The 13,232-nt window shown below is 38.2% G+C and overlaps 3 protein-coding genes across 8 annotated transcripts; all 3 read left to right on the top strand.

The window, feature by feature from the left end:
• The first annotated feature begins 176 nt into the window (after positions 1-176).
• gale (UDP-galactose-4-epimerase) lies at positions 177-4,353 on the top strand. 2 transcript variants are annotated; one of them, XM_058749369.1, is made up of 11 exons: positions 177-309; positions 719-848; positions 1,284-1,399; positions 1,773-1,886; positions 2,079-2,255; positions 2,327-2,440; positions 2,545-2,611; positions 3,287-3,372; positions 3,460-3,537; positions 3,740-3,854; positions 3,973-4,353. In XM_058749369.1, exons 2-11 carry the CDS (start codon positions 728-730, stop codon positions 4,035-4,037), a joined length of 1,053 nt encoding a protein of 350 aa, XP_058605352.1. In that variant the 5' UTR covers positions 177-309; positions 719-727; the 3' UTR covers positions 4,038-4,353. The 2 variants fall into 2 exon arrangements, with proteins under 2 accessions (XP_058605352.1, XP_058605353.1); XM_058749370.1 differs by having other exon boundaries at positions 1,287-1,399; positions 3,973-4,352.
• Positions 4,354-4,545: 192 nt separating this feature from the next.
• On the top strand, positions 4,546-9,013 carry zbtb8a (zinc finger and BTB domain containing 8A). 5 transcript variants are annotated; one of them, XM_058749625.1, is made up of 4 exons: positions 4,546-4,932; positions 5,927-6,762; positions 7,570-7,739; positions 7,992-9,013. In XM_058749625.1, the coding sequence occupies exons 1-4, from the start codon at positions 4,868-4,870 to the stop codon at positions 8,310-8,312; spliced, it is 1,392 nt and encodes a 463-aa protein (XP_058605608.1). In that variant the 5' UTR covers positions 4,546-4,867; the 3' UTR covers positions 8,313-9,013. The 5 variants fall into 5 exon arrangements, with proteins under 5 accessions (XP_058605608.1, XP_058605610.1, XP_058605609.1 ...); XM_058749627.1 differs by having other exon boundaries at positions 4,546-5,224; XM_058749626.1 differs by having other exon boundaries at positions 4,546-5,809.
• Positions 9,014-9,155: 142 nt separating this feature from the next.
• On the top strand, positions 9,156-12,881 carry hmgcl (3-hydroxy-3-methylglutaryl-CoA lyase). The gene is made up of 8 exons (XM_058749631.1): positions 9,156-9,310; positions 9,569-9,658; positions 9,988-10,095; positions 10,215-10,310; positions 10,955-11,103; positions 11,185-11,437; positions 11,676-11,801; positions 12,463-12,881. The coding sequence occupies exons 1-8, from the start codon at positions 9,212-9,214 to the stop codon at positions 12,562-12,564; spliced, it is 1,023 nt and encodes a 340-aa protein (XP_058605614.1). The 5' UTR covers positions 9,156-9,211; the 3' UTR covers positions 12,565-12,881.
• The last annotated feature ends 351 nt before the right edge of the window (positions 12,882-13,232 follow it).

Genomic DNA, 13,232 nt, shown 5'->3' with positions numbered 1-13,232 from the left:
ATGCTTAATTAATCTAGTTCTTGCTTTATGTTGGTATTGTACATAAATATATATTACTTCCTAGTGCATTCCTAAGTTTTTTAAATAAATGCATACACTTAGTACCGTATTTTACCAAAATATGAGGGACTTTTTCTTTGAAAGTGACTTACTCAGCACATACGTTATTGGCTTCACACACTTCCACGTGTCCCTGAAGCCAGGAAGCGAGAATGAATAAACCAAACAGACTCCGTGAACTGTTCGCCTGTCACTGAACTGCCTGCTGTCACCCGCGGGTTTCCCCAATATTGATCCCCATTCAGCACGGTGAGTGTAAATACATCTGAATGCGAGCTGGTGTATTATGTTGCATTGTTTGTTTTGTTCTGACAGCTAAGAGATCTTACTTTATTCCTCCAGTCAGGTGACTTTCAAAGTCTTAATGTTACTGTGTTTTATGTAGTCAGTGTAAAGTTATACCAGTGTAGTCAGACTGAATTGAACTAGCCTCTTGAACGTTTGGGGATCTTGGTGACTTTTTAATGCTTCGATGTGCTTCGCATTAATGAAAGAGCTCCATTCATATAAAGTGAAACAGGATGCTGCAGGTGGAGGTAAAGCCACGTAGTTCACGTACAGGTCGAGTAAGAATAGAACACACCCACATACCTGTTAACAATAAACCAGTAATTACAATAATCCCCTTTGTGTGTCTATCTTTCAATCTGTGCTGAAGGCTCTCAACATGCGTCAGAAGATCTTGGTGTCAGGAGGAGGTGGATACATTGGCAGCCACTGTGCTGTGGAGCTGATAGAGGCTGGTTATCACCCTGTGGTCATCGATAACTTCAGCAATGCTGTCAGAGGTAAACAGGCTTCAATAAATCACACATAGTGAAGAAGGGCTTTGGTGGTATTCTGAACACACAGTAAATCTCACTGCATTACAAAGAGCCTCAGAAATATCCTGCACACACAGTGAGCCCTTGTGTGGACTTTAGTATTTGCTGGGTGAAGCAATATATGGTCTCAGTAACTAAACTTTTTATTTTATTTTTTATTTGAAATTAAATATTTTATAAATAATATGCATTAGTTTTATATTTAATTTTAATTAAAAAATATGTTTTGCTTAAAATATATATTTTATTTAATTTTAATTATATTGTTAATTTTGCTTTTAAATTTAGGACAAACCTTTTATATTTAAATGAATGTTTTCTGTTTTTCGTAGTTCACTGTATTTTCTAATGTAATTTTTTTTATGTCTGTCATTCTTTGTGGATGTTTGTTTTGTTGAGGAGAGGGTGATGTTCCAGAGAGCTTGCGGAGAATAGAGAAGTTTCTGAATACTCAGATTGAGTTCCATGAGCTGGACCTTCTGGATAAACCTGGATTGGAGAAAATATTTAAAATGGTAAAAATAAATATACAATCTTTTTATATCTCCTGTTTTCTTCTCATTTTTTATACATTTATTTTATTATTATTTTTATTGTTACTTAGCCACATGTCTATGTTCTATTTTATTGTTTTGTATATATTTTTTATTTTTTTACCCACAATATGTATGCTATTTTTATTTTATTGTTTATAGTTTTATACTTTTATTTTTTATTATTATTTATATTTGATAGATCTAGAGAAATAAAGTAATAACAGACATGGTTTTTCTTGACAAAACCTGACTGGAAACCTGCTTTTAGAACTTGCCTGGTGAAATAATGTGTAACAGCGCCTCTTAGTGGCTAACGGAGTTGATTGTTTCCTCTCTGCTCTCTGTGTCCCAGCACTCCTTCTATGCAGTGATGCACTTTGCAGGACTGAAAGCTGTGGGTGAATCAGTAGAACAGCCTTTACGATACTACAGAGTCAATCTCACAGGAACCATCAATCTGCTGGAGGTAAGAAATGTGTCTAAATTGTTGCTATGTATTTGCATGGATTGTCATTATGCATCATTTTTATGCATGGATTGTCCATATGAATCTTTGAACTGATTCTTACAGATTCAGTACAGTTTGGAGTCTGTGTGTGCATGTTAGTGCTTAAGGTATGCCTTACTGGCTGTGGCTCTGTGTGTGTGTCTGAATCAGGTGATGCAGTCTCATGGAGTGCGTAATCTGGTATTCAGCAGCTCCGCCACTGTCTATGGAGACCCCCAGAAACTCCCCATTGATGAGCAGCATCCAGTGGGTGGCTGCACAAACCCCTATGGCAAGACCAAGTACTTCATCGAGGAAATGATCAGGGACCAGTGCACGGCAGAGAAGGTAGCTGACTGCTCTCTTATGACACTTTTGACTCTGTGTGGCAGGTTTGTGACTGATAAAATGTTTTGCAGGACTGGAATGCTGTGCTGCTCAGGTACTTCAATCCCATTGGTGCTCACATCTCAGGACAGATTGGTGAAGATCCACAGGGAATCCCAAACAACCTTCTGCCTTATGTTGCCCAGGTAACCCGTCTGAACACTTAAGGTCTAGAAGAGCCGTGTGTGTGTGTGTGCACGTGCCTCTGTTTATTGTAACAGATGTTGTTCTTTCTCACTGTGTACGGCAGGTGGCTGTTGGCAGACGAAAACATCTGAATGTGTTTGGAAATGACTACAGCACACCTGACGGAACAGGTGATGAGAGATATTTCTGATTTACATACCAGTTTTGTTTTTTTATTTTATTTTCTCAATTTGTTTTAATTTTTTTAGTTTTAGTCATTATTGTTAACTAAATCTTTTAAACACTTTTTTTGGTTCATTTAAACAAAGCTGAAAGAAAATATAAATATTAGATGAAAAACTGAAACAAAATTTAGGAATGTTGCCTTGGCCACTAATTTAAATAAAATTATTTAAATAAGACTAAAATTGAGATAAAAATAAATTAAAGCTAAATAGAAATCTTTTTATATAAATAATACTAAAATAACACAGGTTTTAGTTGGTGGTGGGTTTTTTTTTTGGTCAGAGTTTTCTAGTTTCAGTTTATTCAGTTTTTATTTTATTACTTTATGTGCTATCATTAAAACAATTATCATGTCAAATATTAATGCTGTTAAATTTCTAAGCTATGTCTAATATTTTTGCTATCATTTTTGCATGATTAATGCAGGTGGGCTGTAAAGGTTTCAAGTTTAATAACTATTATAGCTATGTCTCTAAAACTAAAATTATTTTGTATTAAAAAAAATTATTTTATTTTAGTTAGTTTTGGAGTATTAAAAGTGTTTATTTTCAGTTTATTCCTAGTTATGTTGGTTTTTATTTCAGTTAATAGGAATGTTTCCATTTTATTTTTCTGGGTAGGTGTGAGAGACTACATCCACGTTGTTGACTTGGCAAAGGGGCACATTGCTGCCGTCAGGAAACTGAAGGACAACTGTGGGTGTAAAGTATGATACTTTTTTCTTCCTCTTTAATGTACTCCATTTTCACATCCTTTTTCTCAGTTTTACATTTCTGTGCTGGTCTCTGTGTAGGTTTATAATCTGGGTACAGGTACAGGCTACTCAGTGCTGCAGATGGTGAATGCCATGGAAAAAGCTTCAGGTCGAAAGGTGAGGCGTAAACCTGCTGTGGTCCAAGTGCATATATATTTATATATGCATTTTATGTATATATATTTATACACACATTTTGTTTAGCCTTAATGAAATCTCATTATGACGTTTATACTGGCTTAAATTTTTTTGTTTTGTGTTGTTGTTTTTTTCGGATCTGATATTCTCTTCAGTGCTAGTATTTTTCTTCTGGTTCCAGATTGCCTATCAGATTGCACCTCGACGCAACGGTGATGTGGCCTCCTGCTATGCAGATCCAACTCTGGCGGCGAAAGAGCTGGGCTGGAAGGCTGAATACGGCCTGGAGAGGATGTGTAAGTGTGAATTGAAATCATTTTAATTCTCCAACGTGCATAAGTAGATAAGAGTGTAATGGGGTGTGAAGTTCTGACAGCTCATGATTAATCAGACTTTTTTTTTCTAATCACACAGGTGAGGATCTGTGGCGCTGGCAATCCCAGAATCCCACAGGATTCGGTAATGGAACACAGTCTTGAAGCTGGATGAATGCAGAATGTTTCTTAGGGAAATAAGGGAATTGTACTCATGGCAAAAAAACAAAAAACAAAGCCAAAGTGGAACCATGAAGTCTTTCATTTTGTAATAATTATATGTAAAATCATTATATTACAAGAAACTTGAAGCTAAACAAATGATTTTTTTTTTAATCTGTCTCTTTTGTTTTCTAATGTCCTCCATTTTCATGTAATCTCACTTTTATCAAAGTACACTGAATGGCTCATTTCTAATGTAGAATTATTTATACTTCCTTCACAGTATAAAATAATAAAAAATTATTTCGCTTATTTAGAAATAACTTCTGTGTTCTCGTTATTGTGTGTCCATAAGGGTTAACTTTTTTTTACTGTAATTTTGGTTTCAGCATTGCACTGATTGTTCATTTAACAAATCTGTCTAAATCCCCCCTTTTTTCTCTCTCTCTCTCTCTCTCTCTTTTTTTTCTTTTCTCTCTCAACACTGGCTTCTTGTTAGACTCGACTGTAACGAACATCGTGCCCTGTCAAATCAATGGCGCTGTTTCCTATTAGACGAAAGGGTCAACATAAGTGCTGAAAAACATCATAAAATGAGACATTTTTTTTTTTTCATTTTCAAGGCCAGAACCTGCTAATATTAATGTATCGGGTTTGCTGTACGGGGCGCGTGTGCTTTAAGCGGTTCTCCGGTCCCGGGCGCACCGGACACCCACGTCAGCAAAACGTTTTTCCAGCACAAACGGGTTTCGGTCTTTCGGGCAAAGCAGGAAGTGAAAGCCGTTCGCCCTGATAACAAAAGCTGGAGAAATATATCCAAAGTAGGCTAAGAAATGGAGATGGTTTGTGAAAGTGGGACATGTCGACCGTACCGGAGTGCGGGTGACGCGGGGCATCTGTGAGTATTATGTTTAAGAGACCGGGGAAACGGTGCCCGGGTGAAGAGGGTGGGCGACGGGGACCAGCGCGAGGCTCAGCGCAAACCCGCGGGTCGCCCGAGCTCAGGTGATCCGAAATACGAAAAGGCGATGAAGGTGCTTGCAAAGCCGGGTGTTTTGCGTTTTAAAATCTAGTCTGGAGCGTTTCCAGCTGAGGTCGGTTCGGTGGGCGGCTCTCCGCGGACGACAGGGCTCCCGTCAGAAACCACCCCAATGCCTCTTTCCCCTTATCTGACAGGTTTGATTCGTAATGTAAGAAACGAATGTTTAAATGTCCTTTCAGTGAATCCCAGGCGTGTGCGCGCGTTATCTCAGGTATTACTTTCTTTCTCCGACGGGCGTTTTGCACATATAGGGCGCAGTGACTAATTTTATAACTGACTTTTCTAGCATTTTCTCTATTGCTATGTTATTTATGGCTTTGTGTTAATTGGGTTGGTTATTTATTTATTTATATACGTCTGGTACTGTAACCCAGTTTTTGTATTTGTGTGCGCTTGCTGTGAGGGGAACGAATGATAAGATATTTTAACAGCAACAGCGTCGCCTATTTTTCTTTATTCAAATATTTTTCATGTTTTAAACGGGCGTTTCTCTTCTTCCCTCCATCTTTCTGTATTTAGTTCTCTTTTTCTATCTCCCTGCTTCTCTCCCTCGTTACCCGATGCGCAAAGTCGGGTGTTGCCCCTTCCACAGCGAATGTACATGATTGACAGATGTGTCATCCAATCAGAGCACAGTGGGCGGAGTTTAGCTGCCTCTTCGTGAAATAAAATCGCTGCCATTACATCACACAAAGCAGAAAGCACAACACTGCACATACAAACTAGGAGTAATGTAAAATAGGATAATGAATATTAGTTAATTACTCATTCTTTCATATATATATATATATATATATATATATATATATATGAGGTTTTTTTTCTCAAGTTGTCCCACTTCTTTTTTCAGGCCTGTTCACAAATGGACCAGTGCAGATATGTCAGCCATTCACCAGAGCTGTTTGCTAAAGCAGCTGGACCAGCAACGACAGCAGGAATTGTTCTGTGACTGCAACGTGCTGGTGGAGGGTCAGATTTTCCGCGCACACCGTAACGTCTTGTATGGCAGCAGTGGGTATTTCAGGATGTTGCTGTCTCAAGGAGCTAAAGACACTCTAGAGTCTGTAAGTGCTTCTTTTGATGTCTTCAGCCCTGAGATCTTTGCCATCATCCTGGACTTCATTTACTCTGGTCAGCTGGAGCTCAACAGCTCTAATGTGATAGAAGTGATGTCAGCCGCCAGCTACCTGCAGATGAATGACGTCATTTCCTACTGCAAGGCCTTCATTAAATCTTTCCTTGAAATCAGCACAAAAGAGGACGATGAGAATCGGTATTTGTGTCTGTCGGACAGCAGTCCACTTCAGGACAGGCGTGAGAATGTCATCGAGCCGTCCAACTTGTGTGATGTAAGCATGAGCTCTCAGACCAGACTCTGGGACCAACCAGAGGAGGATGAGACGCAGGAGGACTTCAGAGGAACAAGCCCACAGCCGTCAGGGCTTCAGCAGAACTCTTCTCCACAGTCCAGTCTGGAGGCACAAATGGAGGAGGAGCAATTCAGCTCTGTGCTCCCTGAACGCAGAAGAAGAGGAAGCAGGAAAAGAACTGCCACCAGTCGCTTGGTAACAGAAGACACTTCTCTCATTGACCTGCAGGGGGTGGTATCACACTGCTCTCAGAAAGCAGACGACCTGTACGCCAACCTTCCGTCTATTGTTGGGGTTGTTGGGGTGTTTAATAAAGGTGAGCACAAAACTGCAGATATTGTAAATATATAGTTTGAGGTCAGCAAGTTTTATTTTTTATTTTTATGAATACTTACGTTTAGCAAGGATGCATTAAAATGATCAGCAGTGACAGTAAAAAACTTTTTATTGTTACAAAAAAATCAACTTCAAATAAATGCTGCTTTTAAATTTTACATTCATTAATACATCATTATAAAAAAGTATCAAAGTTTCCACAAAAATGTTAAGCAGCACAAATCTTTTCAACAGTGATGATAAAAAATTTCCAGACCTAATCAGCATATTAGAATGATTTGTGAAGAATTTTGTGAAAAATTCACTTTTACAGTGTTGCCATCACAGGAATCATTTATTTATTTATTTATTCAATTGTAATAATATTGTACAGTAATGCTGTTTCCTTGTACTTTTGATCAAATAAATTCCGCCTTCATATATGTATGTATGCATGTATGTATGTATGTGTAATCTATTCATACATTTATGCATGAGGATGAAGGAGAAAAACATTTATTAAAACATTTTCTATGTTCATATTGCACAAATCCCAATGCCATTTTGCAATAAGGGCCATAACAGTCAAAACTTGGACAGAAGTTAAAAATGCTAAACATTTCTCCTTTAGGCCTTTTTCTCCCTCCCCCTGCACTTATTCTTTCTCTGACTCTCTATTACTGTATGTTTCTAAGCTTTCAGAGTAAACAAGAGCTGTTTTGATTTTAAATAAGCTTTCAAATAGTCATCTGATGTGGTGATGCATGAAAGGGGTCTAACAGTCAATGTCTGCCTCTCTCTGTCTCAGATTCCACTCCCTCTATGCGTTACAAATGTCCATTCTGCACGCACACAGTAAAGAGAAAGGCCGACTTGAAGCGTCATCTCCGCTGTCACACAGGTGAGCGTCCTTATCCCTGTCAGGCCTGCAGCAAACGTTTCACTCGCCTGGAACACCTGCGCAGCCATTTTGAGACGGTGAGAAATACACTCAGCTTCACACATGTCTGGTCCATTAACACCTCCACAGGCTGTACATCCACACGCTGCTGTTGGTCATTTATTCATATCTTGTACTGTGTGTGATCACATTAAGTCATGGCTGAATCAAATCAAATGTAGTGGATGTAATTATAGATAATTACCTTTTTTTTTTTTTTCAGGCTGTCAAAAAAAAACAACTAATGTGATATCTTAAACATCTCCTGTGTTATCACTTGTGTTCCACAGATCCATCAGGCCCGTAAACTGGTGTGCAGGAAGTGCAAACGGCATGTAACTGAAGTCACTGGGCGGGTGGTAAGCGAAGGAACCCGCAAATACAGGCTGTGTGATGTTTGCATTCAAGAGAGCGGCTACAGTGAGTTGATCACAGATGGGACTGATGAAAATGAGGACAAGGAAGGCCTGTTGTTGGGTGTGGAAGAGGACATGAGTGAGAACAGGCAAATTGCATGGGTCATGGATGATGATGATCTCGCAGAAGATTCTGGAGCAGACCTCATAATCCAGGAAGTGGAGGACAGCGACGAGGAAACCAGTGGAAAGTGATGATATGCTTGTGGTTGTGTGTGAAACGTAGAATGGGCAAGAGCTGTCTTCCTGGCAGTTTAAGGTCTGTTAAAATTCATAAGGGAAATGATTGTGCGTTTTTGTACAAATAAAAACACTTTCTCATTGAAAATCTAAAGTATTAAAATATAACTGCTTTTATAAAAGTACGAGTATATTTCTGTAACTTAAAGTATATTTAGTTTAATTCAAAAAGGCATTTATGGGCAGAATGACAGTGCGGAAATTTAATTTAGATACAGGGCTGATACAATGGGACAGCATTTTCTGTAATTAGAAAAACTGCGATGTTCTAGTTTTGACTTCAATTTTTCACAGCAGTTTTAAGTTTTCACATTAGTTTACTACAACTTTAGTTAATGCCAAGGTTTACATATGTCATTTAATAAACTATGCTGCATGGAGTCCACGTGACCTACTTTGTGTGATGTGTAACAGACTCATTTATTTATTTAAAACAAAACGAGTTATATTTGTTACCAGTCACACGCTCAACATAAACATTGTCTAAATAAAATATTGTATGTATGAATATATGTGTTTCTGTTTCACTCTCGATATATCATCTTTGCCGATTGTCTTATTTTGACGTAACATTATTTGTGTTTTGATTATTTGGTCTAAAGAAGATATATTTTATACACATGCAGTGTTGGCATTTAACCAGAATTTTTTTTAAAAGGGGAATAAATTAACTTATTCTACCTTAATTCCAATATTTAACACGACCTCCTGGATTTGTTTACTTTTTGGACAAACAAGAAAAACATTCATCTTTAGAGCCGCTGACGAGCTTCTCGAAATCTGATCCCGTATTATCGCGAGATCTAAATCCATAAACGAGCTAATGACGTCAGGGCGACTGGGGGCGTGTGAAGATGGCGGCGCTCGTGATGAGAGTTGGTACAGGTCCTTTCGCTTCTGCTCGGGTTCACGGACCCGCTCTGCGCTCCGCTGCTGCCGCAATACTCAGATCCGTAAGTTCACGCGCGTGCTGCTCTGAATGTGACGATATTACGTGGTTTGTGTTTACCTAAAATTATTAAGTTACGAATGACATAGCCTTCATGTGTGTACTATTTTGCGTGCATGTGTGTATTTGTCTACTTGTGTGTGTGTGTGTGTGTGTGTGTGTGTGTGTGCGTGCGTGCGTGCGTGCGTACGTACGTGCGTCTGTCTGTCTGTCTCTGTTTGTGTGTGTGTGTGTGTGTGTGTGTGTGTGTGTGATCTGACAGGTCAGTGTGTCTGCCACACAGTCAATCTCATTCCCAGAGAGGGTTAAGATTGTAGAGGTTGGACCCCGAGATGGACTTCAGAATGAGAAGGTGAAGAGTTTTCTATGATTCAGAATGAACCTGCATCAACACCCAGCATGACTGCTCTGTGCTGTGTAATTAAACACTTCTGTTTCAAGTTTTCCAACTGTCAAATCCTGTTGACACACGATGAATAGTTATTTCAGAAGGTTTGTCCTGGAAGTATAATGAAATTTCAAAGGTGTGTTTTCCAGGTCAGGAAAAGTTATGAAAATCCGTAAAGTAGTAAAGGTCATTGAAATGTGTCACAGATGATGATGGAAAAGTTGTGGAAACCAATTAAAGTGAAATATAGGAGTTGTATCATTTCTGTTAATCACAAACTCTGCATCCATCAGACCATCGTTCCAACAGAGGTGAAGATCCATCTGATTGATATGCTCTCAGAGGCAGGACTTCCTGTCATTGAAGCCACAAGTTTTGTTTCTCCTAAATGGGTCCCTCAGGTGAGATGCAGCATATGCCATCAAATCCTGCAAACATTTCATAAACAAACCCTCACAACATAAAATAAAACACTATAAAGAGAGAGAATTATGAGGGACTGGCTGCATTTGATTGGCAGATGGCTGATCAAGAGGAAGTGATGCGTGGCCTCCAAAAGAAACCTGGCGTGAACTACCCTGTTCTAACCCCTAATCTGAAGGGCTTCCAGGCTGCTGTGAGTGAATTACAACACAGATTGTTATGTGCTAGTGCTATATTAAATATGTTTATTTATATACTACCAGTCAAAAGTTTTTGAACAGTAAGATTTTTAATGTTTTTTAAAGAAGTCTCTTCTGCTCACCAAGCCTGCATTTATTTGATCCAAAGTACAGCAAAAACAGTATAATTTTGAAATATTTTTACTATTTAAAATAACTGTTTTCTATTTGAATATATTTTAAAATATAATTTATTCCTGTGAATTCAAAGCTGAATTTTTAGCATCATTACTCCAGGCACATGATCCTTCAAAAATCATTCTAATATTCTGATTTGCTGCTCAAAAACATTTATTATTATTATGTTGAAAACAGCAGAGTAGAGTTTTTTCAGGTTTCTTTGATGAGTAGAAAGTTCAGAAGAACAGCATCTTTCTGAAATAGAAATATTTCTTAACATTATAAATGTCTTTATCAGCACTTTTGATCAATTTAAAGCATCCTTGCTAAATAAAAGTATTCATTTCTATAATCCCCCTCCCCCAAAAAAACCCAATTATACTGACTGAATTCTTTAAAAAAACTTACTGTTCAAAACTGCTAGTGTACTACAATTCAAAAGTTTGGCGTCAGTCATATATATTATGTATAATTTCAGATGAAGGCTGGTGCAAAAGAGGTGGCAATATTTGGTGCTGCATCAGAGCTCTTCAGTAAGAAGAACATAAACTGTTCAGTGGAGGAGAGTCTTGTGCGCTTTGAGGAGGTGATGAGAGCAGCCAATCAAGAGGGGGTTCCTGTGAGAGGGTAAGACACCTGCGGATTGCACATTTCAGTGTCTTAGTTACTTTTCCATATAAAAATCTTCTCTTGCTCTGTTATTCCCAGCTATGTGTCATGTGTGCTGGGTTGTCCATATGAAGGGAAGGTATCACCGAACAAAGTGGCAGAAGTTGCTAAGCGACTATATTCCATGGGCTGCTATGAGATTTCACTTGGCGATACTATCGGAGTGGGCACTCCAGGTGGCATGACGGAGATGTTAAATGCCGTGAAGAAAGAGGTTCCTGTGGAGGCTTTAGCAGTTCACTGTCATGACACTTACGGACAAGCACTCGCTAACATACTTGTAGCATTACAGGTAAGGAAGTGTGTGGAATAAATGTCAAGTACCTCTCTGCCTGCCTGTCTTGACTTATGTTTTTAGTATATTCATACTGGTTTATAGTCTGTCGAGACCCGCCCTTCTACTGAAACTTTAGTGACACAAATGGCTTGCATACATACCATGCGCTCTTACCTTTTCATTTTTCACATTATTAAAATGAGAAACTACTTTTTAAGTACAACACACCTTTGTTTCATGTGTTCTTTTCTAGAATGGGGTTAGTGTCGTGGACTCATCTGTTGCAGGGCTGGGCGGCTGCCCTTATGCCCAAGGGGCTTCTGGGAATGTTGCAACGGAAGATGTGGTCTATATGCTGCACGGACTGGGAATCCATACTGTAAGTACAGGACTGTGTCTGTGTCACATTTTAAATTTAATCTCACAGTTAAATTTATCAGAAAATTCTCTGATCTGTAAATGCATAATCACACCAGCCTGACCCAAAACAACTTCCTTTAAAAGGGAACGTCACACATAAAATCATGACACATTTTGCTGGATTATGGTTTAACTTCTCATTAGTTCACAGGCTTTCTATAAAGTATGCCACTGTTCAAATTTTGGGATTGGTTAGAGTTTTTTAAAAAACTGTTTTTAAAAGAAGTCTCTTTTGCACACCAAGGCTGCATTAATCTGAATTAAAAGATCATTAAAACAGTGATATTATGAAATATTACAATATAAAATAACTGATTTCTGTTTAAATAAATTTGAAAATGTAATTATAATAAAATAAAAATAATTAAAAAAATAAATGCCAAAGCTGAACTTTCAGCAGCCATTACTCCCGTCTTCAATGTCATGTGATTCTTCAGGAATCATTCTAATATGCTGATTTGGTGCTCAAGGAACATGTGGGGTCAGAGAATGGGTGGAAAGTGGTCACAAATACATTACTGGGCCTCTGGGAATAAACCAAATAATTATCTTTTTCTTTTTTTTAATAAATAAATAAATAATTTATACCACACATCTAAGCTGTAGTTTCTTTGTTTCAGGGAGTGAACCTGCCCAAACTGCTGGACGCTGGCTCATATATCTGTCATTCACTCAACAGAAGGACAAATTCAAAAGTAGCTCAGGCCTCCTGCAAGCTCTGAAGTCTTCTTTTTCTTTATAGAGATTATAGTCTCTGGTTTGATGGCATTACTCTTTTGGAGCTCACACTACATTACCCCTTAGTACGCAGTGAAATCTCTTAATTTATAACATTTTTCTAAATACAGTGGAGCTGGACATTAGGGATCAGCTCATCTGTTCTCTACTGTGAATGTGTAAATGAGTCTAGTGGTGAAAAGGGTGCTTGTGTCACCCAATATTCACAACCACAGACCCAAACTGTTCTCTTGTGCCTTGATTTCTGATGACAGTCAATCTATGTATATGTATATTTCTAATAAATTCATTAAATATTTTACATAGTGCTGAAGCAAATTCGTTTGATGCCTAAAGACAGTAAATGCCAGATGGGGACATAATTTGACTTGGAAGAATATTTTGAATCTAGATGCAAATGTCTTGCTGGTTAGACTGCATCACATTACTGATCTTGATTATCATTATTATCTGTGTCTCTCAGAATGAGATGTAACAAATGGTTTTATATATGACATCCTCATACTTGTGTCCGTGTATGCTTTTTGACTCATTTTGAAGAAGGAAATATCTGTCATTGCCAGACAAACGCATTATTGTGCTGGTAATCATAACAAACCCATTATAATGAAAATACACACGGAACTTCAGATTTATTTTGTCTCCAGGAAAA

Source organism: Onychostoma macrolepis, chromosome 17 (genome assembly GCF_012432095.1).
Source record: "Onychostoma macrolepis isolate SWU-2019 chromosome 17, ASM1243209v1, whole genome shotgun sequence".
Lineage (NCBI taxonomy): Eukaryota > Metazoa > Chordata > Actinopteri > Cypriniformes > Cyprinidae > Onychostoma > Onychostoma macrolepis.
The sequence above is the reverse complement of the archived record's forward strand: the minus strand, read 5'-3'. Positions and strand labels throughout refer to the sequence as shown.

Bases quoted from the DNA above. Each gene is read 5' to 3' on its own strand.
- gale (XM_058749369.1), top strand. From the start codon at position 728: ATGCGTCAGAAGATCTTGGTGTCAGGAGGAGGTGGATACATTGGCAGC. The intron at 2,441-2,544 runs GTAACCCGTCTG...TGTGTACGGCAG, and splicing joins TTCTGCCTTATGTTGCCCAG to GTGGCTGTTGGCAGACGAAA. The intron at 3,855-3,972 runs GTAAGTGTGAAT...CTAATCACACAG, and splicing joins ATACGGCCTGGAGAGGATGT to GTGAGGATCTGTGGCGCTGG.
- zbtb8a (XM_058749625.1), top strand. From the start codon at position 4,868: ATGGAGATGGTTTGTGAAAGTGGGACATGTCGACCGTACCGGAGTGCG. The intron at 6,763-7,569 runs GTGAGCACAAAA...TCTCTGTCTCAG, and splicing joins TGTTGGGGTGTTTAATAAAG to ATTCCACTCCCTCTATGCGT. The intron at 7,740-7,991 runs GTGAGAAATACA...TGTGTTCCACAG, and splicing joins TGCGCAGCCATTTTGAGACG to ATCCATCAGGCCCGTAAACT.
- hmgcl (XM_058749631.1), top strand. From the start codon at position 9,212: ATGGCGGCGCTCGTGATGAGAGTTGGTACAGGTCCTTTCGCTTCTGCT. The intron at 9,311-9,568 runs GTAAGTTCACGC...GTGATCTGACAG, and splicing joins CTGCCGCAATACTCAGATCC to GTCAGTGTGTCTGCCACACA. The intron at 9,659-9,987 runs GTGAAGAGTTTT...TGCATCCATCAG, and splicing joins ATGGACTTCAGAATGAGAAG to ACCATCGTTCCAACAGAGGT.